At 45.6% G+C, this 27,993-nt stretch overlaps 2 protein-coding genes across 3 annotated transcripts in view; both read left to right on the top strand.

Moving 5' to 3' along the window:
• Positions 1-1,157: 1,157 nt before the first annotated feature.
• On the top strand, positions 1,158-11,756 carry WEE1 (WEE1 G2 checkpoint kinase). Its single transcript, XM_059474188.1, has 11 exons — positions 1,158-1,718; positions 3,728-3,936; positions 4,429-4,495; positions 4,579-4,751; positions 5,660-5,781; positions 6,364-6,510; positions 6,902-6,997; positions 7,079-7,164; positions 7,263-7,433; positions 7,525-7,670; positions 10,450-11,756. The coding sequence occupies exons 1-11, from the start codon at positions 1,158-1,160 to the stop codon at positions 10,598-10,600; spliced, it is 1,929 nt and encodes a 642-aa protein (XP_059330171.1). The 3' UTR covers positions 10,601-11,756.
• A 10,532-nt stretch (positions 11,757-22,288) lies between these two features.
• Positions 22,289-27,993, top strand: part of SWAP70 (switching B cell complex subunit SWAP70) — a 36,379-nt gene continuing 30,674 nt past the window's right edge. Inside the window, exon 1 of one of the 2 annotated variants that reach the window (XM_059474087.1) lies at positions 22,289-22,468. In XM_059474087.1, coding sequence (XP_059330070.1) covers positions 22,370-22,468 — 99 coding nt within the window. In that variant the 5' untranslated portion in view covers positions 22,289-22,369. Of the gene's footprint in view, positions 22,469-24,724; positions 24,761-27,993 lie in introns of those variants that run through there. The other variant, XM_059474088.1, reaches the window with a different exon arrangement.

Below are 27,993 nucleotides of genomic sequence, written 5' to 3'. Positions count from 1 at the left end.
GGCAGGAGAGGGGCTGTGCTGCAGCGTCCGAGCACCCCAGCTTGGCTCCGAGCCATGAATGGATCCCGGCACTGCCTGCGTGTCCGGGGAATGCTCTGCGTGTCCGGAGAGCAGCGCTACAGGTGTACCTCGCTGGGTTTGGGCTCCCCGGGACTCCCGTGGCTGGAAAAACCCCTATTTTTTCATGTGCCTTGTTACCCAAGGGGCTCGTTTTAAGGCGATTTGGTTCAGAAGAGAGGGGCAGGTTTATCTGTTGGATGTAACCAGACAGAAAACGGAGCCAAGAGGCAGAGTGGTGGCACGCGTAGGGGGGCACGTCTGATGACAGCATCCAGCATCCACGGCCTTCGCTGTGCTGGGGCTGGGTCCGTCTGGAAGTGTCCCACGGGAGCGAGCGGCGCGGGCAGCGCCCCGGCCCTTTAAACCACGTGCGTGCCGCTCCTGCAAATACAGCAATGGGTCTGGCTGCGCTTGGGAAAGGAAAAAGGCGCCTTTAACTGCCGAAGAAGGTGCTGTTGCTATTATTATTATTAATTAATTAAATACATTATTATTATTATTATTATTATTATTATTATTATTATTATTATTATTATTATTATTATTATTATTATTGTCATTTTTGCGCGCTCAGTTCCAGCAACTCTACGGGAGCCAGACCACGTTGCAGAGGAGCGGGGAGCGGCAGTCCCGCAGGGCGGCGCGCTGTCCCCGCCGTGTCCCGGGAGTTGCCCGGCGGGGCGGGCGCTGTCCCCGCGGCGCTCCCGGCGCTCCCCGGACGCCGTCTCCAGGCGGTTCCCGCCGCCCGGGCGGGGCCGCCCCGGGGCTAAAATGGCGCCGGGCGCGCGCCTCACGGGCGGACACGTCCGCGCGGCCGCCTCGGGGCGGGGCCCCGGCCCGGCCCCGCCCCCCCGCTCGCGCCAAAGCGGCCCGTGACGCGACCGCCCGCGGCCCCGCCCCCGCGCGCCGTGTTTTCAAACCCGGTGGGCGGGCGCGATTGGCCGGCGTGCGCGGCACGTGACCAACGGTCGCGGGAAAGCCGCGGAGTCCGAACGGCGCGCGGCGGGACCGTTCGTGGGCAGCGCGAGCCGAACCGGCACCGCACGCGGGCGGAGCGCGGGCAGCGCAGCGGGAGCGGCACGGGCGGAGCGGCCGCCATGAGCTTCCTCAGCCTGCAGCGGGCGGCGCCGCCGCGGCGCGTCTCGGCCCGGCGGGCGGCGGCCCCGATCCGGCAGAAGCTGCTGTTCCTGAGCGGCCACAGCGACTGCGAGGAGGAGGAGGAAGAGGAGGAGGAGGAAGGCTGCGGCAGCAGCAGCGCCAACAGCACCGGCGAGGACTCGGCGTTCCAGGAGGCGGACTCGCCGCTCTCGGCCGCGCGCACCCCGGCGCGGAGCGACCCGCCCCTGCTGGAGGAGGAGGAGGAGATGGAGCCGGCGGCGGCGCCGCTGCCGGACGAGGGGGACTCGTGGGAGGAGGAAGGCTTCGGCTCGTCGCCGGTCAAGTCGCCCGGAGCCTATTTCCTGCTCGACTCGCCCTCGCCGCTGGCCCCGCACAAGGGCCGGCGCTGCTGCGAGCGCTCCCCGCCGCACCCGGCGGCCGGCGGGTACCGGGGGGCGCGGGGCGAGGAGCCCGGCTCGCCGCTGCCCGACTACCCGGGCACGCCGCCGCACAAGACCCTGCGCAAGCTGCGCCTGTTCGACACGCCGCACACGCCCAAGGTGAGCCGGGCTAGTCCGTTATGTAACGGCGGGGGCGCCGCTCGGGACCGCGCCGGGGGCTCCGGCCGGGACGGGGCGGGGCCGGGCGGCGCCGCCTCCCGACGGGACACGGGGCGAGCCGCTTACTTAGGTGTTAGTCATGTAGAAACAAAAACGTTTCCCGAGTTTGGCAGTGTTTTGTGGAAGGCATGTTTGAAAAGTGCGAGCGTGGAGTGTTAAAGCTCCTGGAGTGCGTGCTGGAGCGTGGAGTGGGCGTTGGTTGGTAGGGGTGTAGCCCGAAAGTTAAAGCTCGGCTTGGGGTGTGATCCTGAGCGTGTCTCGGTGAGCTGGCGTGTCCTAGGAGGAGTTTCTTCACAGGAGGGGTGACTGGACACGGGAATGGAATGCCCTGGGAGGTGGTGAGGTCACCGTCCCTGGAGGTGTTTAAGGAAGGATGGACCGATGGCTCTCGGTGCCGTGGGCTGGGTGACACGGCGGGGTTGGGTCATGGGCTGGGCCCGATGATCTCAGAGGCTGCTCCGTTCCGATGGGCGCTGCTGCCATCCCGGCGTGTTGGAGCGCTCCTGCCGTGCGCCAGCGCTGCTTCAGCCTCTGCACTCCTCCTGCATCGAACGTGAAACACTTCGGTGCTCGGAAACTGGGGGAGTCGAAAGTTTAGAGGGAGACATGGGTAGCAGCTCTTAACTCTGTCAATAGCAGACTTTTGGAAGGCATTTCAACTTTTGAACTCGACGCTGTGTAAAATCCCGTATAGTGAATTTAAATCAAGTGATAATTGGCTTCCTTTCTTCATTACTTTTCATATAGCCCTTTAGAAGTAATCCTGGGATAATCCCCGGGGATAATCTCCCAGGGGTCTATAGGCTATAGATGGAAAACAACTGACTTAAGGTGTGAGGAAGGCTTCCTTCTTAATTGGTTTTCTACAGCTTCCATCTCCAGTGAGGGTTCTCTGGTGAAGATCAGTGGTACAAGTTTGTAAAAGGTGAAATTGGTGGTGTTTTTACACCTTGTCAGAGGCAGACACTTCAGAGCTGCAAAAGTTTTGTGGAATATGATACTAGAAACAAGTTTTTAACACAGCAGTTCAGTGGGGTTCTTAAATTAGGTGGCCACATTCTACATAGGTCATCTTTGGAAGAATCAGGTGGTTCAGGTATCCAGTGGAAGTACCGAAGTGTGTCCTGAGAAGCACAGGTCTTCATCTAGGGCAGATTTCAGGATTGCAGTTGAGATTCCCATGTACTGAGTGTGCTTCCCTGTGGTGGTTTAGGCTTTAGTCCTGTCAAGCCTTTATTTTGTTGTTAGGATAAGGTGATGCTCCTGCTTGTGATCCAGTCATCCCTGCATCCTCACCAGGATGGAGGAGACTCAGGTGCAGGGGAAAGGTTTTGTTATGTGCCTGGAAGATGCCTGGTCTGGCAAGTTACCACCCAGAAGATGAGTTTTGGATATTTAACTGACTGTGCAGCCATGCTGCCAATTCTTGAAACGATTTTTGTAGGCTCATAAGACACATCAGTGCATCAATATGAAATGTTGCATTTGCCATTTAAGATTGTCACTTAATTTTGTAGAAAGCAAAGATCATTTCATGTCTGATCTAGCTTCCACATTATGCACGTGCAAATCATAGTGATACAGTACAGGATTGTCCTTGAGTTTCATCTGTGTTCATTTAAGGGACAAAGATTTGTCCAAGAAGTTTAGGTGATTAAATGATTAAAGACAGAAAAAGGTTACTCTCATCATCAGCTTTGCTGTCTTTTAATTTTAATATTTGTTTGCTTGAACTGTTTCTGTGTAGAGTAGAAAGCATTATGGTTTCTTAGGCTTTTTGATGGAAATGCAGATATTTAAACAACCGATGCTAACTTTAATTAGACAATACTGTAATGATGGCTTCAGGCATGACCTGACTGTTTAATGTCTAAGGCAATGTCAAAATGTTAAGGTTATGAATGACTAAAAATATTTTGGTTTTGTTTCTTTTTTTTTTTTAAATACAGAGTTTGCTTTCTAAAGCACAAGGTTTAGGCTCCAGCTCAGTCAAACTTCGAGGGGGCTCGCTGTTTATGAATGTTGGGAAATCAGAGAAGCAAGAAGAAGATTTTAGACAAACACCTCATGTGAACATCAATCCCTTCACTCCTGACTCCATGTTCCTTCACAACTCTGATGGCAAATGTCGGAGGAGGAAGAGGATACACTGGAATGAGTGAGTGACTTGTAGCTTCCTTTGTTAAACTTGTATTTAGAGCTACTTTTGGCTGCAAAGATTTTGCTACAAATTGCTTCTAAGAATGTATTTTTGCTTGCAGGTTGTTAGTAATGTATAATACAGCTCTTAAAGGATGTGCTTCAAGGGGCATGATAGCATGAAATAATCATTTAGCATTAGATCTTTTGATTACTGTACAGAGAGAATAGACTAGGCTCTGTGCTGGTCTTTTTCCCCTCACACAATGGGCCATGCACAGTCTTTTATTCAGGAGGGGAAAAAAATGCATTAAATACAAGTGTGAAACATGAAGAAAGAAATGACAAAGATATTAGCATGACAATTCTATGAGTTTGTGTTTACAGATGTCTAGTGTTCAATTAGTTAACTTAAGTTAGATGGGAAAATTAGATCTCAGAAAAATTCAATAGCTTCTGGGCTTCAGTTCTAAGTTTACTTAAACCATGTTATTTCTGGTGTGAATTTCAGCTCTTGTGGGGAGGACATGGAACCAAGTGATGGAGAGCCTGAAGAGGAAACCATGAGACCTGCTAAGGTATTTCATCTTTAAACCTTGATACTAATTTCAGCAGTTTGTGTATCTGCAGACCTAAATATTTTCCTTGGTAATCTTTGCAGAGGATAACAATAACAGAAAGTAACATGAAGTCACGGTATGCAACCGAATTCCATGAACTGGAGAAAATTGGGTCTGGTGAATTTGGCTCTGTGTTTAAGTGTGTGAAGAGGCTGGATGGCTGCATCTATGCAATCAAACGATCCAAGAAGCCCTTGGCTGGCTCAGTGGATGAGTGAGTACTTCCTGCTCTTAAAACTTAAAAGTCTTCTCTTGGTGTTTCTTCTTGGCTCTTTGTGTTGGTGTCTAGAGAAGGCATTTAAGAGGACAGTACAAAACAAACACGAATTAAATGTAAAAGAGATACAATTTTGAAGCCACTTGATTTTTTTCTTCCCCACCGACTCCCCAGGTGTACTGTGCAGTACTGGGGAGAAAAGGCTGATTGGCTTCTCTCCTGCCAGATGTTTGTCCCAGTGTTCTGTGTGGAAACAGACTGCTCTCAAAGTGAGAATAACCCTTCCTTGCAAAGGTCATCTTTGAGAGATGGAAGGAGGGCACTATTTCCAACTGAGTCCTCATCCTTGTCAGCTTGAAGTGGCATGTAGATGAGTTAAGTCAGTTTGAGGGTATTTTTTGGCATTTGTGAATGAGCCTGTGATTCAGGACTTTCCCCCACACTTCAGTGTGGGGAATAGTTGTTTGAATAGTTTATAAGTATTTGAACACACAATAGTGTGTTCAGATAGTTATAATACAAACCTCCTAAGTCTGAGTTGCACAAAATTGCATACCAGATTTACAATCTAGTGAATGTTGAGTTCAGTCAAACCCTTGGCTTATGAACACTTTTATTTTTTGCCTAGAACTTTAGTCATGCATCTTAAAGTTTGCTATTCCTACTGGTTGGCAAGTATGTAATGGAAGTGTGGCTCTCACACCAAACTATTGTTTTGATGTTCCATAGATTAAGTCTTTTAATATAATGTAAATTATTTTAACTGTTTGGACATAAGTACAAATCCAGCTTAGGGTGCCACAGAATTGAATAGGAAGATTTTAATTAGAAATACCTACTGTAATAAGAAATGGTACTAATTTCACTTCACAATACTCACATGTGCTGTTTTTTGTGACTAACAGGCAGAATGCTTTAAGAGAGGTCTATGCACATGCAGTTCTGGGACAGCATTCCCATGTAGTGAGGTACTACTCTGCATGGGCAGAAGATGATCACATGCTTATACAGAATGAATATTGCAATGGTAAGTAAAGAAGGCATACAGGTATCTACAAGCTGTTAACAATAGTTAGGAACTGATTACCCTACTCATAGCCCATGCTGTCTTTCTCCCAAGTGACTGGTTTTCCTTTCTGGAAAAGGCTTAGCAGATGGATGAAGCAAATATGTACAAAGTTTCAGACTGAGTCATGCATGTTCAAGCATACTGGAAGTATGTGAGATGTTTGTGAGCAGAAGAACTTTTCTTTCTTCTGTATAGTAGTACAAGCTGGAATAGAGAAAATTGCTAGAGTTTCCATTAAAAAGGAGATTAAACTTGATTCAGAAGCATTTTGCTATTGTTGATGCCCTGATGGAGATTTGGAAGAGAGAGAAAGCCCTTTTCCTTGTGTTGATATCCTGTTAGTCTGACAACTACAGGAGAAAAGAATTTTATTATATTGTTATATGGCTGAGAAGAGGATACAGCACCATATTTTACACTTACTGTATATTGCCAGCAAGTTCTCTGTGATATATTCACTTAGTTTTGGGAGCTAGTTGTTGTTACATTGTCAGTTGTTTGATGCAAAAGTATAACTTGTTTTTTTTAATGGTTTTCCAGGTGGCAGTTTAGCAGATGCCATAAGTGAAAATTACAGGAATATGCGTTACTTTACTGAACCAGAACTGAAGGACTTGCTGCTTCAAGTGGCTCGAGGTTTAAAGTACATTCACTCGATGTCCCTGGTACACATGGACATCAAACCTAGTAAGTTTGTAACTACTTTACTCTCTATTGACAACTTGCTCAGTTCATTTAATCTGCTGTAGAAAAATGAACAGTTAGCCACACCTTACTAACTGTAAATTCTTCCCTGAAGCTCTGAATAGGAGCACAAAGATGTCAGTTATAAAATTGGCCAGCAGACCTAAACTGTTGAGTTTATCTTGGGTCCTTTTTGTGTAATTGACTCTACTTGCATAACACTTGGCTGTCTTCCCAGCAGAGGGGCCACAGCGAATCAGTTATAGCTTCTCACTCTTTGAACAGGGTTTATATACAAATAAAACTTCTGCATGGCTAAAGGAAACTGTAGTGAAACTAGGTCAAGTACAAATGGTACAGGAATGTTTGTTTTAACAATTCTGCTATTTTTCAGGTAACATTTTCATATCTAGAACATCAGTCCCGAGTATAACTCTAGAGGAAGGCGATGATGATGACTGGTCATCTGACAGAGTAATTTTTAAAATAGGTGAGAAAAAACACGCTTGTGTGCAAAAGAATTGCATCATCTCATTGTCTTCTGAAAATTAACTTTCTTTCCTCCTTGCAGGTGACCTGGGCCATGTAACTCGAGTCTCTAGTCCTCAAGTGGAAGAAGGTGACAGCCGTTTCCTTGCAAATGAAGTCCTACAAGAGGTAACTGTTCTGTTTGTGGGAAGCAATGATGTTAGGCCTGCATGCTGTTTCCTTTAGGAAAAAAATGGTGAATTTATTTTTCCTTTTTTCTTTTGAAGAACTACACTCACTTGCCAAAGGCGGATATCTTTGCTCTCGCTCTGACTGTTGTCTGTGCTGCTGGTGCTGAGCCTCTTCCAACCAACGGGGACCAGTGGCACGAAATCCGGCAAGGAAAGCTGCCCAGGCTGCCACAAGTGCTTTCTCAAGAATTACTAGACTTACTAAAAGTAAGAACTCCTGTACTAGTGGCTCGCTGATAAGTGTGATTTATTGTCTTGCTGGCCTTGACAAGGATGCCTTGTGTTGTTTTTCCCCAAGGTTATGATTAATCCCGATCCTGAGAAAAGGCCTTCGGCTGTGGCCCTGGTGAAGCATTCGGTGCTTCTCTCTGCCGCAAAAAAGAGCGCGGAGCAGCTGCGGATAGAGCTGAACGCTGAAAAATTCAAGAACTCCCTCTTGCAAAAGTAAGTAGGGCCTTGGGGTCCTTAACAGAACTTCATTTCTAACAGGTTCTCACCTGAGAGTGAAGTGATGGTAAAACAGGGGTGTCCTTGTTTGTGGGTGAGATCCACAAATCTGTATGCATGTGCGTACCTGAGAGTGCAAAGTGGGTCGTGGAACTTTAAAAGGAACTTTCTCCACTGAAAGAACTCTTGAACACTCTAAGGGAATCTCAAAAGCACTGTTAGTATTCAAGGCATACAAAACATTATGGCTTTAAACAGATGTTTCAGGACAGTGCACACTTCTGTGACAGGTATAGCCTAGCTTACATCTGTATGATTTGAGTCTGTGTTTTCCTAGGTCATTTGTACATTGAAATGTTGGAAAATGACTTAAATTGCCTGTTTTGAACCTAAATGGAATGGCACATCAGGAATGTTATTGGACTAATTGAATTGTACACAGCAGTGTTACTGGGTCACCAGAGAATCATTTGTATCTAGAGGTCATCTTGTCCTACCCCTTGCTCAAACACTCACTCTGAATTAAAGTTTGGAAAAAGAGATTCCTTTTAGGAAAGTCTGATTTCTGCTTGAATTTCAGGGAAAGAGTTAGTAAATCAATAAGCAGCCATCTGTCACTTTAGTTATCTTTGCATGTGTTATACATAATGGGCAGGCTTTTATGAGGGAATATAGATCACTGATTTATTTTGGAGTGGTATGTCTTGAATGAAGATGTTAATTTCACATTCAGGTTCACTCCATTGTTACCTGCTTATCTTGGCATTGCTAGTCTGAGCACAGCCAGATGTACTGGATTAGCTGGTTATCTTCATAATATTATGAATTACATTGAAAGAATAATCAGACAATTTGTGCAGGTTCCTAAAGGGCAGATTTGCTGAGGTAAGTTGCTTGTGTAGATGAAGACAACATCTTTTTGCACCACTTGAAAAAGAAAAATGGCAAAGCTAGAGTTTTGTGAAGATTCCTTCTAGCCTGGCAACAAGGATACATCCTTGTAAATCTAAGAATGATTTAAAAACAACACTTAGCCACAGTAATTTTTACTGTTGTGTGGCATAGTGCTCCATAAAATACTTCAGGTAGTTTGGGGGGACAGGGTTTTTTCTGTTGAGTTTGTTTTTTCTTAAATTTCTGCATTTGAACCATTTAAAATACCACTTTAGTGTGTAAGTCATCTTCAGTGAAAAAAATCCTTTTAAGGCAACTCAGCTTTTCTACTGTGTTGTCCTCTTCAGAGGAAGGAAGAATTCAAGATTTCTAGGCAAGAACTCAAGACTTCTAGGGAAGAGTGGAAGAATATTGTAAAACTAAATATCCTGGTAATGTGGTGTGGTGGTTGGGCAAGCACACGAGTCTGTATTTGTTCACAAGGAAGAGGACTGAAAATTGGTTGCATTCTCTTCCAGTGAACTGGCACAGTGATAAATGTGGGGTGATTATATGGGGCACAGGTGTTAACTCTGGCTTACAAGAATGGGAATTGCTTATTAAAGTAAAACATGTAGCTTAAAACTGAATACACCTGCACCAATGTGCAGCAAGCTTGTAACATTTGATTTTGCTTTGCAGCCAGGTGTGAAGTGAGATTACAAATACTCATGGTAGAGAAAGTTCTTTAATGGATAGTTTGAGATTGTGGAAGGGAGAGAGTATGGGGGAAGGCTGAGGTTAGCCATGTGTCAGTATTTGAAGAAAGGAGAAAAACAGCGTATGGGGGAAATGTTTATAAAGAGCTGTGCTCTTTCGTTGGACTACTTTATAACTTTATCCTGAGTTAGGTTTAACTTTGTCCTCAGGCTGGGTGTTGGTAATTCTCTGAAACAGAGCAGCTGGCAGAATCTTGCACAGGGGCAATGGCCTGTGCTGCCTTCAGTGACTCTGCCTTGCAGGCTCCCATTTTTGTTAAGCAAAAAATGTGGAGGTGGTGATCAGTTTTTGATGGGGTATGCAAAAGGAAAAGGATGCTTCCTGAACTGTGTGTTGTCAGTTACACACATCTGTGTTCATCGAACTCCCGCAGAAGTTCAGGTGTGGCTGAATTTGCTTCCTTTGGGCAAGCCTTGGTAATGAACTCTGACTTAACACGAGCCTTGTGCCAGGAGGTAAAAGTGTGATGGTGTTCACAGGGGTCTGAGGATGAGGGAAGAGACGAGGATCTGACTCCATGTTTCAGAAGGCTTGATTTATTATTTTATTATATATATTATACTACAACTATACTAAAAGAATAGAAGAAAGCTAGCCTTCTGATGAAATCCTAAGAATAGAAAAAGAAGGAATGAATAACAAAGGCTTGTGTCTCAGACAGAGTCCAAGCCAGCTGAGTGTGATTGGCCATTAATTAGAAACAACTCTATGGGACCAATCACAGGTCTACCTGTTGCATTCCACAGCAGCAGATAATCATTGTTTATGTTTTGTTCCTGAGGCTTCTCAGGAGAAAAAATCTTAAAAAATATATTTTTCATAAAAGATGTCTGTGACAAAATCACCCTCCTGTGTCCTGGTAATTGAAGTGCTGAGCTGCGTTCAGCAGGCTAGATTTCAGAATCTGAGTTGTGTGAATTTTTCATTTCCTTCCCTTGCTTTTCAAAAGCAAGAACATCCGTACAAGTAATGAGCATGCCACCTCTGCCGTCTGGCTGGAAACAGGGGGATGTGAATCATAACGCTGTCAGTATGACCTAAACCTGACCCAGAGTTGTGGATGGTGACTGCTGTATCTGTGTTGCCGTCTGTGGCTGTGCTGAGCCGTGTCCCTGTGTTGCAGGGAGCTGAAGAAGGCGCAGCTGGCCAAGGCGGCGGCCGAGGAGCGCGCGCTGTTCACGGACAGGATGGCCACGCGCTCGGCGACGCAGAGCCGCCCGTCGCGCCTCATCGGCAAGAAGATGAACCGCTCGCTGAGCCTCACCATCTACTGACCCACCACAGCCAGGAACTGGGGGAGCCTTCAGCTCCTCTTCCTTGTCCTGTAGGCAGTATCACCAGTTTGACAGCTCTTGCTTCTGGTTTTTACTCATACCCTATGGCTGGTTCTGCATTCACCATCGGGGCTGATGGACTCGGTTACTCTCCTGGATGTTACTCCATAAGCCTTCGGTTACACTGTTAGATGTTATGTTGTCCCAGGGTTAACCACTATAGTGGTGTGCTGCTTTGTAGTGTTACAGCGTTGTAATAAGAAGCAATAACCCTAATCTTTTAAGAAGGAGGGAGGGGGCCTTACTTTGATAGTTAATTTTTTTTTTTTTTGGAGCAGAGGGGGAATAAATTTTAAAAGACAGGCTTTAAGGCCACCTACAGTCAATGTACCTGATGTCAGGTAGACTTCTGTTGTGAATTTTATTTGTATATTCAACTGGGAGCACTTTGTAGGCATTGCATAAACCACAGCTTAGGAACCTGTGGAATTAAGTGCCATGTGGAACTGCTGCTATTTTTAGTTCAATGTCCTTGCTGTAAACTGTAGCATTAAAACAATCATTCTTGTGTTAATAGGCTTCTTGTTAAAGCAATTACGTGAAACAAATGTAAGCTGCATTTTAGTGAAGGCAGCATTTTTCTCTCGAAGCTAGTGCATTGTGAAAAAATGCACCAATTTAATATTTGGACTCTGTATTAGTGTAGTGCAATTGTTCATGTCTTTGCTATTGATGTTTTGTTCTACTTTGTAATAAGGTTCTCTGAATGTTCATATTTTCTTCAGTTGCCCATTCTTGGGCTATTGTATGTTTGGTTTTTTTATGTTGGAATACTTGTAAATAGTTGTTTAGTGTGTTCAGGTTGTTTTTCATTGTTTATGTACATAAGTTTGATCATGCTTATAGTGTACTATACAGAAACTGCAGTCTGGGATGCCAGCAGACACAGCTTAACAATTCAGTTTGAAGTTCCAATATGTGGAACAGAATGTGGCCATGGAACCAATGCTGATGTTGAACTTAGGCTGACAGAAGAACTGTTCTGATTACTGGCTTGTCTCTTCATTCATTTTACTTAAAACAATGTTTCCCTTTTGTGCTCTATTTGTTCTTACTAGTGTTGAATTTGAATATTAAAGTTAAAAGTTCTGTTTAATATTGTGTAACACTTTTTTAACTTTGTAGTTACAGAAATAAAATACTGAGTTGGGAATATACTATGGCAACTCCTGATGAGATCTGCTTCCCACTCATGCCTGATGCTTGTGACTCCCTCTCCTGAGAGTGGGACTGAGTGAGATAAGAGACTTGCTGATAGTTAGGAGAGAAGGCTCCTACTCCCTGGGTTTGTTAGTGCTCATAGCAGTCTGTCTGTGCAGCCTCAGGAATGGTATTGCATTGGCAAAGATGAAACCCCTGGAAGAAGTGGAACCCATGACTGATGGTGGAGGAATAGAAACTGTGTGAAGGAATAGCTGGGTCTGAGATAAGGGAAAAATGCAGGAAATGATGAGAATAGGAAGAGAGCTGCTGATTTAGAAGTTGGGAAGAAAAGAGTGGGAGGAGTTGAAATATTTCAGTGATGGCATGTTCTGTGGCATGGAGGCAAGTGTAAAAAAGAGAGACACAGTAAACAAAGGCTTAATAGATCAGTCTGTAGTGGAAGTTTTTACCTTGTGTTAGAGCCACAGGTGACTCACAGAAGCTGTGCCTGAATTCTATGGACTCAGAAAATTCAGCTTTGCAGTTAGCCGAAAATAAGAGTTCTCAGTTCTAGTCATATGACAGTGAAATTCAGAGTATTGGTTTAAGGGATATGAATACTGATATTTTACTGATAACTGAAAAATTAGTACATTGAAATACCTTTAGGTTTTTAATTTATAAGATAGCCCTGTCTTGTTTGTGAGAGAATTTAAAATATATGGGTTTGTTGCAGTGTTTTAATGTTCATCTACATTAAGTGAGACCTTTAAGCATACTTCTAAACAGTCAGAAATTCCTGTTGGTGGGTTATCAGTGAAATTAAGCCTTTCTATCTCTACACTGTAAAAAATCTGTTATATCTATTATAGTTCTGTTAGTGATAGTTCCTTATCACTAATTTTCAGAGACCTGTAGCATCAGTAGAGGCATTGCTGTGCAAACAAGCTGTGCTCGTGGCTGGGTGAAGAATGGCCTGGATTGCTGGGCCCAGGGAGGTGGTGGATGGAGCTCTATCCTGCTGGAGGCCAGCCACCAGTGGTGCTCCTCAGGGTCACTGTGGGGCCCAGTCCTGTTTAATGTCCTTTTCATTGATCTGGGTGAGAGGACTGAAAGCTCCCTCAGTTTGCAGATGACACCAAGTTGTGCAGGCGTGATGATCTGAGGGAGGGCAGGAAGGCTCAGCAGAGGGATGTGGACAGGCTGGATCGATGGGCTGAGGGCAGCTGCAGGAGGTTCAGCAAGGCCAAGTGCCAGATCCTCTCCCTGGGCCACAACAACCCCAGGCAGTGCTGCGGGTGGGGGAGGAGTGGCCGGAAAACTGCGCAGTGCAAAAGGACCTGGGGGTGCTGCAACACAGGCTGAACGTGAGCCAAGTGGCCAAGGCAGCCAGTGGCATCCTGGCCTGGATCAGCAATGGTGTGCCCAGCAGGAGCAGGGCAGGGATTGTCCCCTGTGCTGGGCATGGTGAGGCCACACCTCAAGTGCTATTTCCCAGTTCTGGGCCCCTCACTGCAAGACAGACATTGAGGGATTGGAGAGAGTCCAGAGAAGGGAAACAGAGCTGGGGAAGGGTCTGGAGAGTCCTGTGAGGTGTGGCTGAGGGAGCTGGGGGTGTTCAGCCTGGAGAAAAGGAGGATCAGGAGAGACCTTAGCACTCTCTACAACTCCCTGAAGAGAAATAATAGCCAGGTGGGGGTCGGCTTCTTTTCCCAAGTAACAAGACATAGGACAAGAGGAAACAGTCTCAGGTTGTGCCAGGGAGGGCTTAGATGGGATATGAGGAACCATTTCTTCACTGAAACATTTGTCAAGCATTGGAACAGGCTGCCCAGGGAAGTGGTGGTGTCACCACCCCTGGGGTTATTTAAAAGCTGTGTGGATGTGGCACTTAGGGACATGGTTGAGTGGTGGGCTCAGCAGTGCTGGGTTAACGTTGGATTCCATGATCTTAAAGGCATTTTCCACCTAAAAAATTCTGTGGGTCTATCCTAGTGCTGGTCACAGGTTTTGTGTGCCATTGAAGGGGTGCCCTGCTTAAACCATAGAGCTGACATGACTTTAGACATTTTAACTTTTTCCTGTGTGCCAAGGACAGTATTTAAAAAGGCATTTCAGAGTTCTAAAGTAATTTATGGGAGCAGCACAAATCGTGAAATGTTATCTCAAGTTTTCATGAGCCTTTCTGATGCAGGTGGTGAGGCAGTGAATCCTGGCTGCAACAATGGCTGGTAGGAAGGAGCAGAGAATTTGGGAAGTGTGTGTTAAAGCTTCCCATGAAAATTCCCAGCATGCAGTGATTCATGATTCAGATGTTTACTGAGTAAGAAGTGATATCTATTTTTACTGACATTGAAGGGGGTTTCTTTTTTTAATAGGAACAATCTTACAGTAATTTTGGCAGCTTACAAATTAGTGCAAAAAGAAGACTTGGGCCAAACTTATCTGTAGTTGAGCAGGTGGAAGGCGGAGCTTCTCACCTCTCACAAAAATGTAGAGCTGGGTATTAGTTGAGGTTCAACCAAGCATGGTGTAACAGGATGAGCTTCAGCACTTGGAGAGGAAAACTGTAGCTGAATCTAAGAAGCATGCATTAGAGTTGGGTGGCAAACATGTTCTTCAAAATAGCCATATTTAATATTTAACCAATTTCTCCTGAATTCATCAAGCTTAAATTTCCCAAGCTTAACTATTTGATCAGACTACATGACTTCATGAAGAACTCAAAGTGAATGTAAAAATACTTGAAAGCAGGTATTTCATACCCCCAGGTCCTCTAGAGATTTGTCTGCTCTCTCTGTCTTCTCCATCTTCTAATGATGCATTACTGGACAACACCTCCTGCTTGGTCTTGCTCAGTCTTTCTGCATCTTCTGACCAAAATGTGGGTGGTGTGAAGGACTAAAGCTTCTACAGACTCAGTTTCCTGTAAAGACACAACACCATTTAACACAGAAAAATTAATTTCGGGTATCAAGGACTGATTCACTGTTTGGATAATTCATCTTGCAATTCAAACCTTTCCATTGTCTGTAGAAATATTGATGGGTTTGCGGGCTAAATAATTGAATTGAATCATAAATGGTATACTTTAAAAAATATTGAATCACATCTGGTGTTCAAATACTACATGAAATTCTGTTTATGTCATTACTGTCAAAATACAATTGGAGGTCATTTTTGTATGCTGTTTTGTTTTGGTTTTGGGAAGGTATCCCCATACAGCAGTTGTCTAGGGTTTTTTTATAGTTTTTGTTGGGTTCATTTTTCAGTTTCCAAGTATCCTGTTGCCCTATTAGCAGGAATGGATCTGAATCACTAAAATGTAGAACCTGAAATCTTCCTGTCAAGTTGGCTTATTTTGGAAGTCACAGACAAGTTTTACCTCCACTTAGAAATGGAGTTAGGCACTGCTTGTATATTCCAAATCTCGATTTCAATGTCACAGCTTGCATTACTTGATGACACTGAAAAGTTTCATGAATAGAAGTGTACTTAGGCACCCTGTCCTTGGCACCATGTGTTTGACACCCTCCCAAAAGCTGGACCTTGCCTGAATGTGTTTTGTAGTCTCCAGCAACACCTGCTGGACAGAATTGTTAACTGAGCACTGAATTTTGTCTTTGAAGTGTTTGTGTTCTGGTGTGACACTCGACTCTGATTGTTAGAAGGCATTGTCTTGTTCTGCAGCAGTGACTGAGCATTCTTGCCAGCAGTAGCTCAGGTAAGAGTGTTTTCATTTGTCCATCCCCAGTCACCCCTTTGGCTGTGTAGGCTTGGAAAGGGCACCCTCACCATGTGTCTGTATATGTGGTTTGGTGTGTAATGTGTGCATGTGCTTAATAAACCCCTGTGTGTGCTACCTACAAATATCCCTGCTGTAACTGGGCTTGGGGACCTGGCTCTAAACACGGCCAGCAGAGTGAAACCGGGCTGAGCCCTGCTGAGCCCTCCCCTCCTCCAGGGAAGCCTGGAACCCTCGGAGGGAGCTGCTGAGCACAGCAAAGGCTCTCAGCTCCAGAAACGCGGCACAAAGAAAGCAGGGGGAAACTGGGCAGGACAGCACTCAGGAAACTGCTCCTGGCTGAGAGCTGGAACGGGATGGAGATTCTGTCTTCCCAAAGTATAATGGGATTGGGCTAGGGGAAAGGGAGGTGCCCCGAGGAGAGAATATTGCTGGGCCTAATTAAACAGGAAGCAATTTATTATTGTTTAACATGTTGCCCAGAGATCCGAGGTTGTGCACGCCTAAAAATGAACTTGAGATTCTGGACAGTCTTGAAAAAGCTGCAGCATTGGCTTCAAAGATCTTCCTTTTGCCTGTCATTTGACTCCCTTACAATACACAATATGAGCATTTACCATGACATCTGAATTATCATGCTGGTCTAAACTGATTTCTCTTTGAGTCAAGATGAAAGCAGACTAAGTGGCCTGACTGTGATTAATGATCTCCTGTGTATCCCTCAGATTGCTGCCAGACAAGGGAGCTGATGGACGTAAAACCTGCTGCTGCTGCTGAATTTATACACAGGAAGATTCTTCGTGTTCAGCCTGCATCCTGATGGAGGAGATCTTGTTCATCTCTTGATTTACAGACAGCAGAAGGCACCACTAATGGAAGTATTTTAGGCAAGGTGTTTCACAGGATAGGGACTGGGGGACTGGAGAAACACCTGCTATTCCCAACCTTTAGCAGTCTCACCAACCCTAGGTGATGTTTCTGCCTCTGCAGCTCTTTCCTCTTGCCTCTTTCCATTCTCATCTACTTAGGTTCAGGGCAGAATCTCCTCATATATTTGATCCATGTCTTTGCACATGGGATTTTAAACTCTTTTTGATCCTGTAGACATTGAGTCAAGGCTGGATTGATGGGCCAAGGCCATTGTATGAGGTTCAACAAAGTGAAGTGACAGTCCTGCCCTTGGGTCACAACAACCCTGGGCAGTGCTGCAGGCTGTGGGCAGAGTGGGTAGAGAGCTGCTCAGGGAACAAGACCTGGGGTGCTGTCCACAGGGGCTGGACACGAGCCAGAGTGGGCCCAGGTGGCCAAGAAAGCCATAAATAGGTGGGCAGCAGAGCCAGGGCAGGGATTGTCCCCCTGTGCTGTGTGCTGGGCACTGGTGAGGCCTCACCTCTAGTGCTGTGTCCAGTCCTGTGAGGAGCAGCTGAGGGAGCTGGAGGTGTTTAGCCTGCAGAAAAAGAGGCTCAGAGGAGACCTGGTTGCTCTCTGCAACTGCTTAAAAGGAGGCTGTAGCCAGGTGGGGATCAGGCTCTTCCTCCAGGTAACAGCGACAGGACAACAGGGAACGGTCTCAAGCTGCTCCAGGAGAGGTTTAGATGGGACATCAGGAAAAATTTCTTCACTGAAAAGGTTGTTAGGCATTGGAACAGGTTGCCTTGGGAAGCGGTGGAAGCACCATACCTGGAAGTCAAAAAATATGTGGATGTGGCAGTGAGGGAAATGGTTTAGTGGTGAACATGGCAGTGCTGGGTTAACAGGAGTGCCCAATGATCCTCTTTTCCAACACTGAAGATTCCTTGATTCTGACTGACTTTCTTCTACATTAACCCTGCTTAAATGGCTTTTTTCCATTGGCTATTTCTCTTTCCAGTTTCCACTCCAAAAGATGGGATATTGCAGCACACATGGGACTGAATTTCCTCTTCCTCTCTGCAGGTAAGGTGTCTGTGGTATTTTGTTCTCTATGGTGAATCCTGTAACTCAGTGAGAAACACCTTATCAGCTGAAAGTGTAGAGTAAGAAGTGTGTTACCAGGGAGGAACTGAAAGGTAACCTGTGTTTTACCCCTACATTATGTTTGTTTTCTGAAGTTTAAATAAAAATGCATGTATTGTGCCCATGTATAAATAGTAGAAAACCATAGTGAAATAGGTGTGCCTTGCTGTAATCCCTTTAAAGATGGCTCTGAAAGTCTTAGAAATGAATGGAAAATTCACCTTTTTTTCTTCTTTTTTTTTTCTTTTTTTTCCCTAAGAGAGACTAAACTGCCATTCCGATTCAGCATTTAATGCTGCTTCTTGTTTCACCTAAAACTACTGAAGTATTTTAAAATAGCAGAAAAGACAAATTGCTCAGATGGCTTGAGGATTGGGTCATGCTATTATGTCAAATATACTTACTGCTTTTTACACTCTCCCCCACTGTTTTCTGGAGATGTTTTATGGCAGGAGAAGTCTATTCAGAAACTAACACTGATAATAAACCCCAGCATTTGCTTCAGTTTTATTTTCTCCTGAAACATTGCTGTGAAGTGGCAGATATTGGAAGCACAGTTTGCTGCAAAGTTGCCTTAACGGTCTTCAATGTCTGTTTGCTTCCATTTAGTTTTCCTGTGGAGAATGAAAATGACTGTTCCAGCCAAGGCTGGGAAGATTTTCCCTGGGCTAACAATGAGCAGAGAACTGAAGTGCTGGAATTCTTTCCTTGATGTCAGTTTAACTGACTCAGTGGCATAAAACAAAATTAGTAACGGTTCAAGTGCGTAATCTTTCCTCTGGTTAGAACTTCCCTGACAAATACTTATTATTTGGCTAACAAGGAGTAATTAAGCTTCTGCAAAGAGGACCAAGAGAAAAGTGATTGACCCCTCCAGGCTGAGCCTCAGCAGGGTCCAACTAAAGCTCCTTCCTGAGACTGTGAGTCACTCCGTGAGACAGAGCCAGTCTTCCCTCCCCTCAGTCATGTTTTTCACTCTGGTGAGGAAACAAAATTAGAATAAGCACAGATTTTAAATGAAGTTGCTGAGCTCTCAGACAACTTTCAGGAAAAGCAGAAGTATGTGAAGTTGCATCAGAACTTGCTTTTGAACCAGGCAAGCAATTTAGAGTTTATGTAGTGCCATCAAGGGTTTCTTGGTTAAGTGTGATTGCTGTTAATTAATGGTTAATGCATTACATGTCAATCTTATCTTCAAAGGTTCAGAATGTAAAGTCTTTGATAAGCAAAGACCCAGATTAGCATATGAAATAGCAGGGTTCCTTAAAATAACTCACTTTGGGTGTGGATGCAGTTAGTCCTGTAACTTTGTTAAAGCTATTTTGGGTAAGCATAAAAAACAAAGGTTTCTTTCCACAGCAAGTTTGTCTGAATATGATCTTCACTTTAACTGGTTTTGCTCAGTTAGCTCAATCCTATAAAAACACTGAGGATTTAAATATGAGTATGGCTATATAAAATCATGTACTAGGTTTATGCACAACTTGTAAGCATCCTCTTGATTAACCTACCAAGTGCTGGAGCAGCTGAGACTTGTGTAAACCACTCATTTTAATGAAACATTTAAGCATGGACTGCTAACCTAGTGACCTGAATGGGACTATTTATATTCTGGGTGGAAAACAAATCCTGTTCTGGCAAAGGATTTTAGCATGTCATTTAAATCAGGAGTAACAGAAGCCAGCAAAAAGAAGGAAGAGAAAATGAAAAGCAGCACACAGGGTTTTAGTGTGTTTATTTTTTTCTGTTTGTGTTTATTTTTTCTGTATGTTTCTTGTTTGTTTGACTCATTGGTTGTTTGGGGTTTTTTTGTTGTTGGTTGGTTGGTTTTTATATGTGTGGGTGTGGTGTGGTTTAATTGTTTTTTACCATTTGTGGAGCATTTCGTTTGCATTTTGTTTTTCCACCCTATTGTTTTTACCAAAAATCCAAACTGCCAAAAAATCACTGAACTCTGTTCAAAGCAGAGATTAAGTCCCTGCCATTAGAAGATCGATGTGTGAACTACATTAATTGCTTTTCTTTAGTGACTTTGCACTGAATCTAACTGCATTTTAATGCACTTTAGGAAGGGTCTCCTGTGTTTACTGTGACCTTGTGAGTGCTCAGCTACCAACTTATCTGCATGTATAAAAGTTGTCTATTCCCTTCTTAAGTGGAATAGCTGTCTTCTAATTGGGGAAATGCTAATGTATTTTAAGGTGGCAGATGTTTCTGGTAATAGTAACAGCTGTAATGTTAGCAAATCAGATTCATTAGGAAATGTTATCAAAATAATTTTTTATGTTAATAATTTAGTTCAGAGTATCCATCTTGAGGAAAGAGCATAAATAATTATCTGTGGATTCCAAAGTCCTGAATAAAGTATGGAGCAAAAGGTTGGGAAAAAGGAGGGGGGAAAGGCTGTTAAGAGTATGCTCAGTGAATAAGGCAGATTGTGTTGGGCAACTGACTGTGCTACTGGGAGGCCATAACATCTCTAAAAGATATCTCTAAAGAATAAAAATCTGTGGATGATTATAGTCTCCATCACATAGAGAAAACCAATCTTATGATTTATCACCTATGAGAATTAGCAATACTTCCTACAGTGGGCTTTGCTGCCTGCTCACCTGCCCTGCTGCACCTAGAGGATCAGTGGTCCATGCAAGTTAGGCCTGTGACTACCGAGCCTGTGCTGAGCTGTGCTGTCCGTCCAGCCTGGCCTCCAGGCCCACAGGGGACAAATTTCCCTGTCTGATTGTCCCACGGGATTATTGGGGCAGGTCCTACGTGGTACCTGCAATGACAACCCCTGCATGCCCTGCACTTCATCTGAAAATGGCAGCAAAGGGTTCTGGTGTGAACACGTTTTATGTATGGCCATCAAACAATGTACAGAGTTGTCTCCTTGTACAAAACTCCTGTAATAGCTTGAATGACCAGAACGGTGTAAATTTTCCATGGGCAGGATGTGTGCGACGTGCTGCACCTGGTTGATGCTGGACAGCCCAGAGTTCCTGAAGGAATGTAAGGTTATCTACACTGTTCTCTCCATTATAATGTTGGCTGCAATAAATGGTATTTTAAGTGACACTTTAGAATCTGAGTGCCTTTCTTACTGGAATCACAATAAATCAGCGCCACCTGGTACAAAACAGTTGTCAAACTGTACCTGCCAGAACTATTTCACTTGGAGTGCTATTTTTGTTCTGATGATGCAATTGACTGAAGACTAAAACCTAATTTTTTCCCCTGCTGTTTATTATGCGTCTTGAGTTGGGACTTTAATGGTTCTGTGTGAAATCCATGAAAATAAAACCCTCAAGTGATCATGGGCTGTGTTCTGTGAATGAATGACAGTCTCAGTGCTCAGAGCAATGTACGTGGGTTACAGAGAGACAGAAAAGTGTGAAATTTTCTATCAATTGCAGGAAATAGTGCATGCAGGAGTCCTATTTCTCAGCCTCTGTCAGTCAGTAAGTGTTAAAGAGTTCTGCACCATCTAAGACCATGCCCATCATCCCTCACTTGTTCCCCATTGTCCTTTTCTGCAGGGTGAGCTCACAAAGATGCTCTCAGTGTGTGGCTCCTCTTTGGGCCTAGGGCTCCAGTGCATATGGGGTTTGGATTCTGCCTGTGCTGCTGACATGATTTATAGTATTTGCTCCTCAGACTGAAATGCTGAAGACATCCATCAAGATGTACAAAAAGGCCATTCCATTTCTTTCCCCAAAGCCGGTCTGAAAAGGTATTTTTGGCCAAGCAGAACAACTAACACAGCATTTAGCCAAAACTATAGGGAGTCCTAAGTTTTGACATGGAAAAAAGACCATTGAGATCACAGCACATACATCATAAATAATAATTTGCTTTTCCTATAACATGCAGAAGAAATTATGCATAAATTTATTTAAAATCTCTGTTGAAGTCCTTGCACAGCTGCTGCCCTCACCAGAGCTTATTCCCATCCCACAGCTTTAAAGAAGACTTAACACAAAAACCCTACCCCTAACACCCCACAACTCTCAAAAAAACTTCCAACAACACAACTCCTTCCTCTTGGTCACGTTTTGCCTGGCTTCAGCTCTGGAGGCAGTGGAGCAGGAGGTGTTTTTAGCTCTCCCCTGCACTGGGATTGCACTGCGCTCTCTCCAGCTGTGCGCAGCCTTCCTTCCCAGCTGTTTGTGGGGCAGAAAAAATCCGGGAAGAAAGCCGCTCTCCTTACTGTGAGGTACACCCTGCTGGGAACATTGGACCTGAGGCTTTCATAAATTCCATTCACAGACTCAACTGTGTTCCTATCCTTCAAAAACCCACAGTTTTCTAGGGGGGAATTATTTGGAAAGACAGAACAGTATCAGGCTCACTGACATATTCATGACAGCCTGCATTACCATGTAGTGCTTATTTTATCTTTCCAGTAGCATGTCACAATGACAATTTTTTATTGTTTTATTTTCCATCTCATCAGAGGTGAAAACCCTGAACAGTGTTTTCACTGTGCTGAAGAACACGAAAGCGACCAATGTTAATTTATGCACCCATGTTACACCGAGTCATCAGAAATAAACTGAAAGGGACAGGATGCAGCACTTGGCCATTTAATCGAGAGCATTTCCTAGTACGAATAAAAGGCAGACCTGGGGCAGCAGAGGAAGCCGAGCGGGCCGGAGGACGCTGAGCCGCAGGGCCGGGCGGCGCTGAGGGGCGCGGGCCGCCCCCCCGGGTTCCTGGGCCGCCGGGGCGGCGCCAGCGGGGCCGGGCCGGGCCGGGCCGCGCCCCCGGGGCCGGCGCAGGCCGGGGCACAGCGGCGGCGGCGGGCGCGGGCCGGGAGCGGGCCGGCCATGGTGGGGCTCAAGGAGGAGCTGCTCAAGTCCATCTGGCACGCCTTCACCGCCCTCGACCTCGACCGCAGCGGGAAGGTCTCCAAGTCCCAGCTGAAGGCAAGCGGGGGGCGGCCGGCCCGGTGGGGTGCGAGGGGTCGGTGCCCGCCGAGCGCTGGCGCCGCGGGCACGGGGCGCGGGCTGGGACCTGCCGGCGGCGGCCGCGCTGGGGGCACACGGCGCTCGCTTTGCGGCTCTCTTTGGGGCGCTGTAAATCGCGGTCTCCCCGCCGTTCGTGCCACGGCATCGCTGTCCCTGCGGGCCCCGGCCACCTCCGTCCTGCAGGCGGCTGGCGCGGAGCCGTCCTGGAGCCCGGGCAGGCTGATTTTCATTCCGCTCCGTCCTCCCAGGGATGTCAGCGCACAAACCCTTGTTGTGCTTCTGATCCGCTTTCAACCTCATGTCCTTGCTACCCTTTCTGGCCAAAATCTTTTGTGGGGTAGCCACAAGGTCCCATCTATAGGGATTGGCTGCGTCCAAGTGAAATTCACAGCTTGCCAAGGGGAGAGAGAGGTTCCACAGTGCCCTCTTATTTGGATATAAACAGGAGAATTAGTCAAGAGGCTCCAACTGTGCCATTCTTTCCTTAGCTTATACGCTGAAGTAGTGTTTGTGCTCTTAAAAGAGCTCTCAGGCAGCTCGCTGAATCCAGTCCCGTCTTGGCCCTGCTTTATGGGACCGTCTTGGCCTGGGAATAATAGCAGGAATCTGGCTAAATAAATATTTTGAATAAGAACGCAACACCTGTTGACACTGGAGACTGTGGGTCCTTGTGCTCGGCGCTGGGGCTGCGTGGGCAGCAGCGATCAGCCGAGGCTTGTGCCTTTCGTGCGATTCACTCCACCAGCCACGGTGCCCGTGCTCTGGGTGCTGTTCCCTAGCGTGGCTGTGGTCGCTCACGGACTTTATTTTTAGCATTATGTAATGAGGGTCCGGAGCGTGCTGCAAGCAGCCTGTTCCTCTTCTCCTTTTCTTCTGCTGGGGTGATGGGGCTGTGAGATAGAGCCGGACTCGGCCAGAAGTGACGGCGGGGCAGGAATCGGGCCAGACGCCAGACCTGGCTGTGAACTCCAGCTGAAATGTGTGCAGGCCCTGGGTTCTTCACAGGGGTGTCAATGAAAGCAAGTGTTTGTGTTCAGCCTTGCAGGGCAAACCAAAGCAGGTTGCAGAGAAGCTTTTTTTTTTGTTTTTATCGTCCTGCTTTTTATAGGAATCCTGTTTTCCTGTCATGCTGCCCACCACACCTGGTGTGCTCTGTGCACTCACCTGAGGGTGTCTGCAGATGTCGTGGTGCAGGCCATTGCAAAACCTCAGGTGATAGAGTGGTCTCTTTGAGCTAATGGTCTCTTATAAACTCTTGGAGATCTATATCACGCCCGAGATAGCTCACTACTTCATATGGTATAAAATCAGCAGGATGGCTTCTGTGGCAGTGTTGGAAACAGAAAAGTTTTAATAAAAGGCAAAATAACAAAGCTCATTACAGAGAAAAACCAAGCTAAGTGTAAGAGGTTCTTGCTCCTGGTTAAACACCTCACAAAAGTGATTAGTTCCTTTGTTGTCTTCTTTTTCTAGTAAATTGCTTAGGCAGGACTTTTTGGCTTCTGTCTAATTGGCTATCCTTAAATCCTTACATTTGAGGTGAAGTCCCTAAGGTCCTATGAGGTGTCTTTTTACCTAACTGAGGAGAGAAACTTCTGAGCTTTTTTCTTTTTTAAGGAGACAAAAGATAATTTTGTCACTCTGACAACAAAGGGCACATTCCTACACTCAGGTGCTGCCCTGAAAAAAGTGGCTACAGAAGCTGCCAGTGTGCTGGTAGGCTGGTACAGTGGCATCAAAAAAAGCAGGGCTTTGTGTGTTTGTGCAGTTCTGTCTGTGACATAATTATTAATTATGTCACAGACATAATTAATTCCCACAGAATTATTAATTCCTGTGGAAATAATTAATATTCAATCAATATCCATAATTATTCCTGTGGGGGAGTGTCAAGTGGAGGATCTGGGAGTGCAGAAACAAGTCTGAAATGAGGCTGCCACCTTCTCCTGTAGCCACCAAGAGTTAGTTTTCAGGAGGGAGTAGAGGGTGTTGTTACATAGACTTTTTGTGGCAAATGCTGAATGTGGTGTCAGACTGATGGTCCTGCTGGGGAGGAAAGGTGTGCAGGGTGGCAGTAGCCCCACATGGTCAACAAGGGCAGGCAGGACAGCAAAAGAGAAGTTCCTGTGTGACAGAGATAGGACTGTGTTGTCCTTAGAAGGTGTTTCCCAATGAAGTGTTTCTCATCATCATGAGGAAGATACAGCACTCCTGTAAAATGGAGCACTGATGATGCTTGGAGACCAACAGGTTAGTAGAGATCTGTGACATTAGGAAAATATGCTAATATAATAATAATATAATAATAATTGAGTGGAATGACTGTTTTTAAAAAATTATGAAAACCTTTTTGTTTTGTGAGAATGGCAGTGTTGTAACCTGCTGAACACTTCCCTTCTCAGTAAGAAAACCTACTAGCCATGGGTCTTTGGTTTCTGTAATCCAGTATAAGGTGGTGCCATCACATTTCAGGGAAATTCCTAAGGATAATACGTTTGGTTGTTAGAGGAAGTGATTTTTATTTACTCTGCCTAGAAGTGACCTTTGATCTTTCCATAAAAATAAATAATTAACTTTAAATACTATGAGAAAAATAAATATATGTGTGTGTGTGTTCTGTAGTTGAGGCCCTGCTGCAAAGGGTTTGCATCACACATTTGTTTTCAGTAGATCTAGAGCAGATGGATGGAGGTGAGTCAGTTTGGTCTGTTTTGTAGTTTGGAGAAACAGCAAATGCTTGAGGGCAAAAATGAGACTTCCTTGGAATAGTAAGGATGTCATGAGATGTCTTTTATCCATTTGTATCTTCTGTATATGTTCTGAGCTGCTGAGAGAGGAGACAGTCAAATCAGTCCTCAGTGTAATTTTGAATATTGTCTGCTTCCGGTATGCACTGATTTTTTTGTTCGTTTGTTTGGGTTTTCTACTTTTTTTTTTCAACTGGTAGTCTTCAGAAATTCTACTGTTATGTTGGCTGCAGCTCTTAGTCTTTTTTTCTACATCAGCAGAAACATTTGTGTATTCTGTTCTTAAATTACAGCTTTAAAGCTGGACACAGTCATTGTTTTGCCAGTGTGTTTTTTGGCATGTTCAAGGTGTAACTTCTGTGTACACAGTTACAGCTGCTGCTGTGATTCCAGCACGAGCTACATCCAAATTGCTTCCTTTAGATTCGATTTCATCAGTCTTACAACCTGCAGTTTTAAAATTAACTTGTTAATTCACTTTTCATCTGGGTCTTGAAACTCTGTAGTTTTACATATGGTTCCACCTGACAGCTAGCAAAATTGCTAGTAGTGTGTGTGTGTCTGTATGATTGGATCTTGGAAAAATCCACCAATTAGTTTTTACCCCCTCTCTGGAAGCTCTTCCACTTGTTGCTTTGTGACTTGTCTCTGCTTAGGCAGTGGGTTTATTTTGGTGTTCTTGTCTTCCATGCTGCATTGGGGTTTGTTTTCTAAGTCCTGGGGTTTGGACTCCTGGATGCTATCTGCATTATGTGGATGGTGAGCCACATGTGTAAATACTGTCTCACTCAGGCCTGTGTTATAACTTTGGATGACCAAAACTACTTGTCAGGCTTAGAAAATTCATACCGGTCTGTTCTCATTTCTGGAGTGTTAGAGGCTTGTTGTACCTCTTGCCTTTGCTTTTCCCCTAGATGAGAAGTTGGTGGCCTGTGGGAAGAGGAAGAATGGTGTAATCAGGGGTGAGAGGGGAGGTCTGAGCACAGAGGAAGACCTTGAACAATGCAGTGAGGCAGGGGCAGGGTGGGAGCCTGGCCGAGTGGGCAGGACCCCGTGGGACAATCGGCTTTGTGCAGCGGTGCAGGGCAGTAGGAAATTACTCACTGTGACTCAGGGACAGGGTCCTGCTCCGGGGCTGTCAGCAGGGCTCACAGTGTGTGAGTTACGGTAGCAGTGCTGTCGGTGAGGCGTGAGGGAGGGATGCTGTTGTGCCAGGAAAGCCCAGGCAGCCTTTTAGCCTAGACTAAAACAGGGAGCCTGAGGAAATGACAGGGCCATGAGGCTGTGCTTGAGAGGAGCAGCTCCCAGTGGATCAGCAGCCTGTTTAACCTTGAGCCAGCCTGTGCCCAGGTGGCCAAGGCAGCCAGTGGCATCCTGGCCTGGATCAGCAATGGTGTGCCCAGCAGGAGCAGGGCAGGGATTGTCCCCCGTGCTGGGCATGGTGAGGCCACACCTCAAGTGCTGTGTCCAGTTCTGGGCCCCTCAGTTTGCGAAGGACATTGAGGTGCTGGACCAAGTCCAGAGAGGGGCAGAAAAGGTGGTGAAGTGTCTGGAGCACAGGTCCTGTGAGGAGCAGCTGAGGGAGCTGGAGGTGTTTAGCCTGGAGAAAAGGAGGCTCAGCAGTGACCTTACCACTCCACAACTGCCTGAAGAGAGCTTGTAGCCAAGTGGGGATTGGTCTTTTCTTCCAGGCAACCAGCAAGAGGACAAAAACTTAAGCTGCAACCTTAAGGAGGTTCAGGTTGGACATTAGGAAGAATCTTTCCACAGAGGGGCTGATTAGATATTGGAATGGGCTGCCCAGGGAGGTGATGGAGTCCATGGAGGTGTCTAAAGAAAGACTGGATGTGGCACTCAGTGCCATGGTCTGGTTGACGTGGTGCTGTTCTGTCATAGGGTGGACTTGATGATCTTAGAGGTCTTTTTCAGCCTAATGGATTCTGTGATTCTTTTTGTCAGGGAAGATGTAGAAGAAAGTTGCCGTACAGGGAGTATGTTTACATAGAGCTCTTCCTAAGGGCTGGGAGCCCCAGGACAGAAAGGCTGTGGCTCCTTGGGCAGGTGCAGGCTGACACCAGGCTGTGACTGGAGGCCAAGGGGGATTGTGCAGATAATGAAGGCAAAAGAAAGGGTGAAGTTGTTGAAAATGGTGATGAGGGGTATGCAAGTGCCCAGGGATGAAAGGAGCAAATGAAGGAACGGGAGCTGATGTGGATGAAGGACACAAGTGTCAGGAACCTGGGCTGGAATACACTCATCCAGCTGGGAAAGAGGCTGCTTCAGAAACCCTGATGTTGAATAATGAGGCTCCAGGTGGGGTATGTGCTGCCTGAGTGGATAAGGAAGCTGGACCTTGGGGGTGTGGTGATGCAGGATGTGGTGTGTGTACGGTGTGCCCTGGATGAAATGACCTGGTGCTTGTGACAAGGAGCTCATATGATGCTACTTTTAGCACTGGTCATAAAAGAAAAAGGGAAAGTGCTTGTGAGTAGCCTTATTTTGGCTGGCTGGCTGCTGACATGGATGTTAGGGAGAGATGAGCCAAGAATGTCTTGGAATGAATTCACACAAAGCCACTGAATGGAGCTGTCGGGATCCGGGATGCCAACATCTTAAAATCTGAAAAAGAGACAGGGGAGTGTGAGGACCCCCCTGAAAGATGGAAAATAAAAAGAGAAAACTACCGAGAAGCTGACAATGGCTGCTGCAGGATTAGTCTGCCCTGGTAAGGCTCCC

Source organism: Ammospiza nelsoni, chromosome 6 (assembly GCF_027579445.1).
Source record: "Ammospiza nelsoni isolate bAmmNel1 chromosome 6, bAmmNel1.pri, whole genome shotgun sequence".
In the NCBI taxonomy this organism is placed as follows: domain Eukaryota; kingdom Metazoa; phylum Chordata; class Aves; order Passeriformes; family Passerellidae; genus Ammospiza; species Ammospiza nelsoni.
The sequence above is the reverse complement of the archived record's forward strand: the minus strand, read 5'-3'. Positions and strand labels throughout refer to the sequence as shown.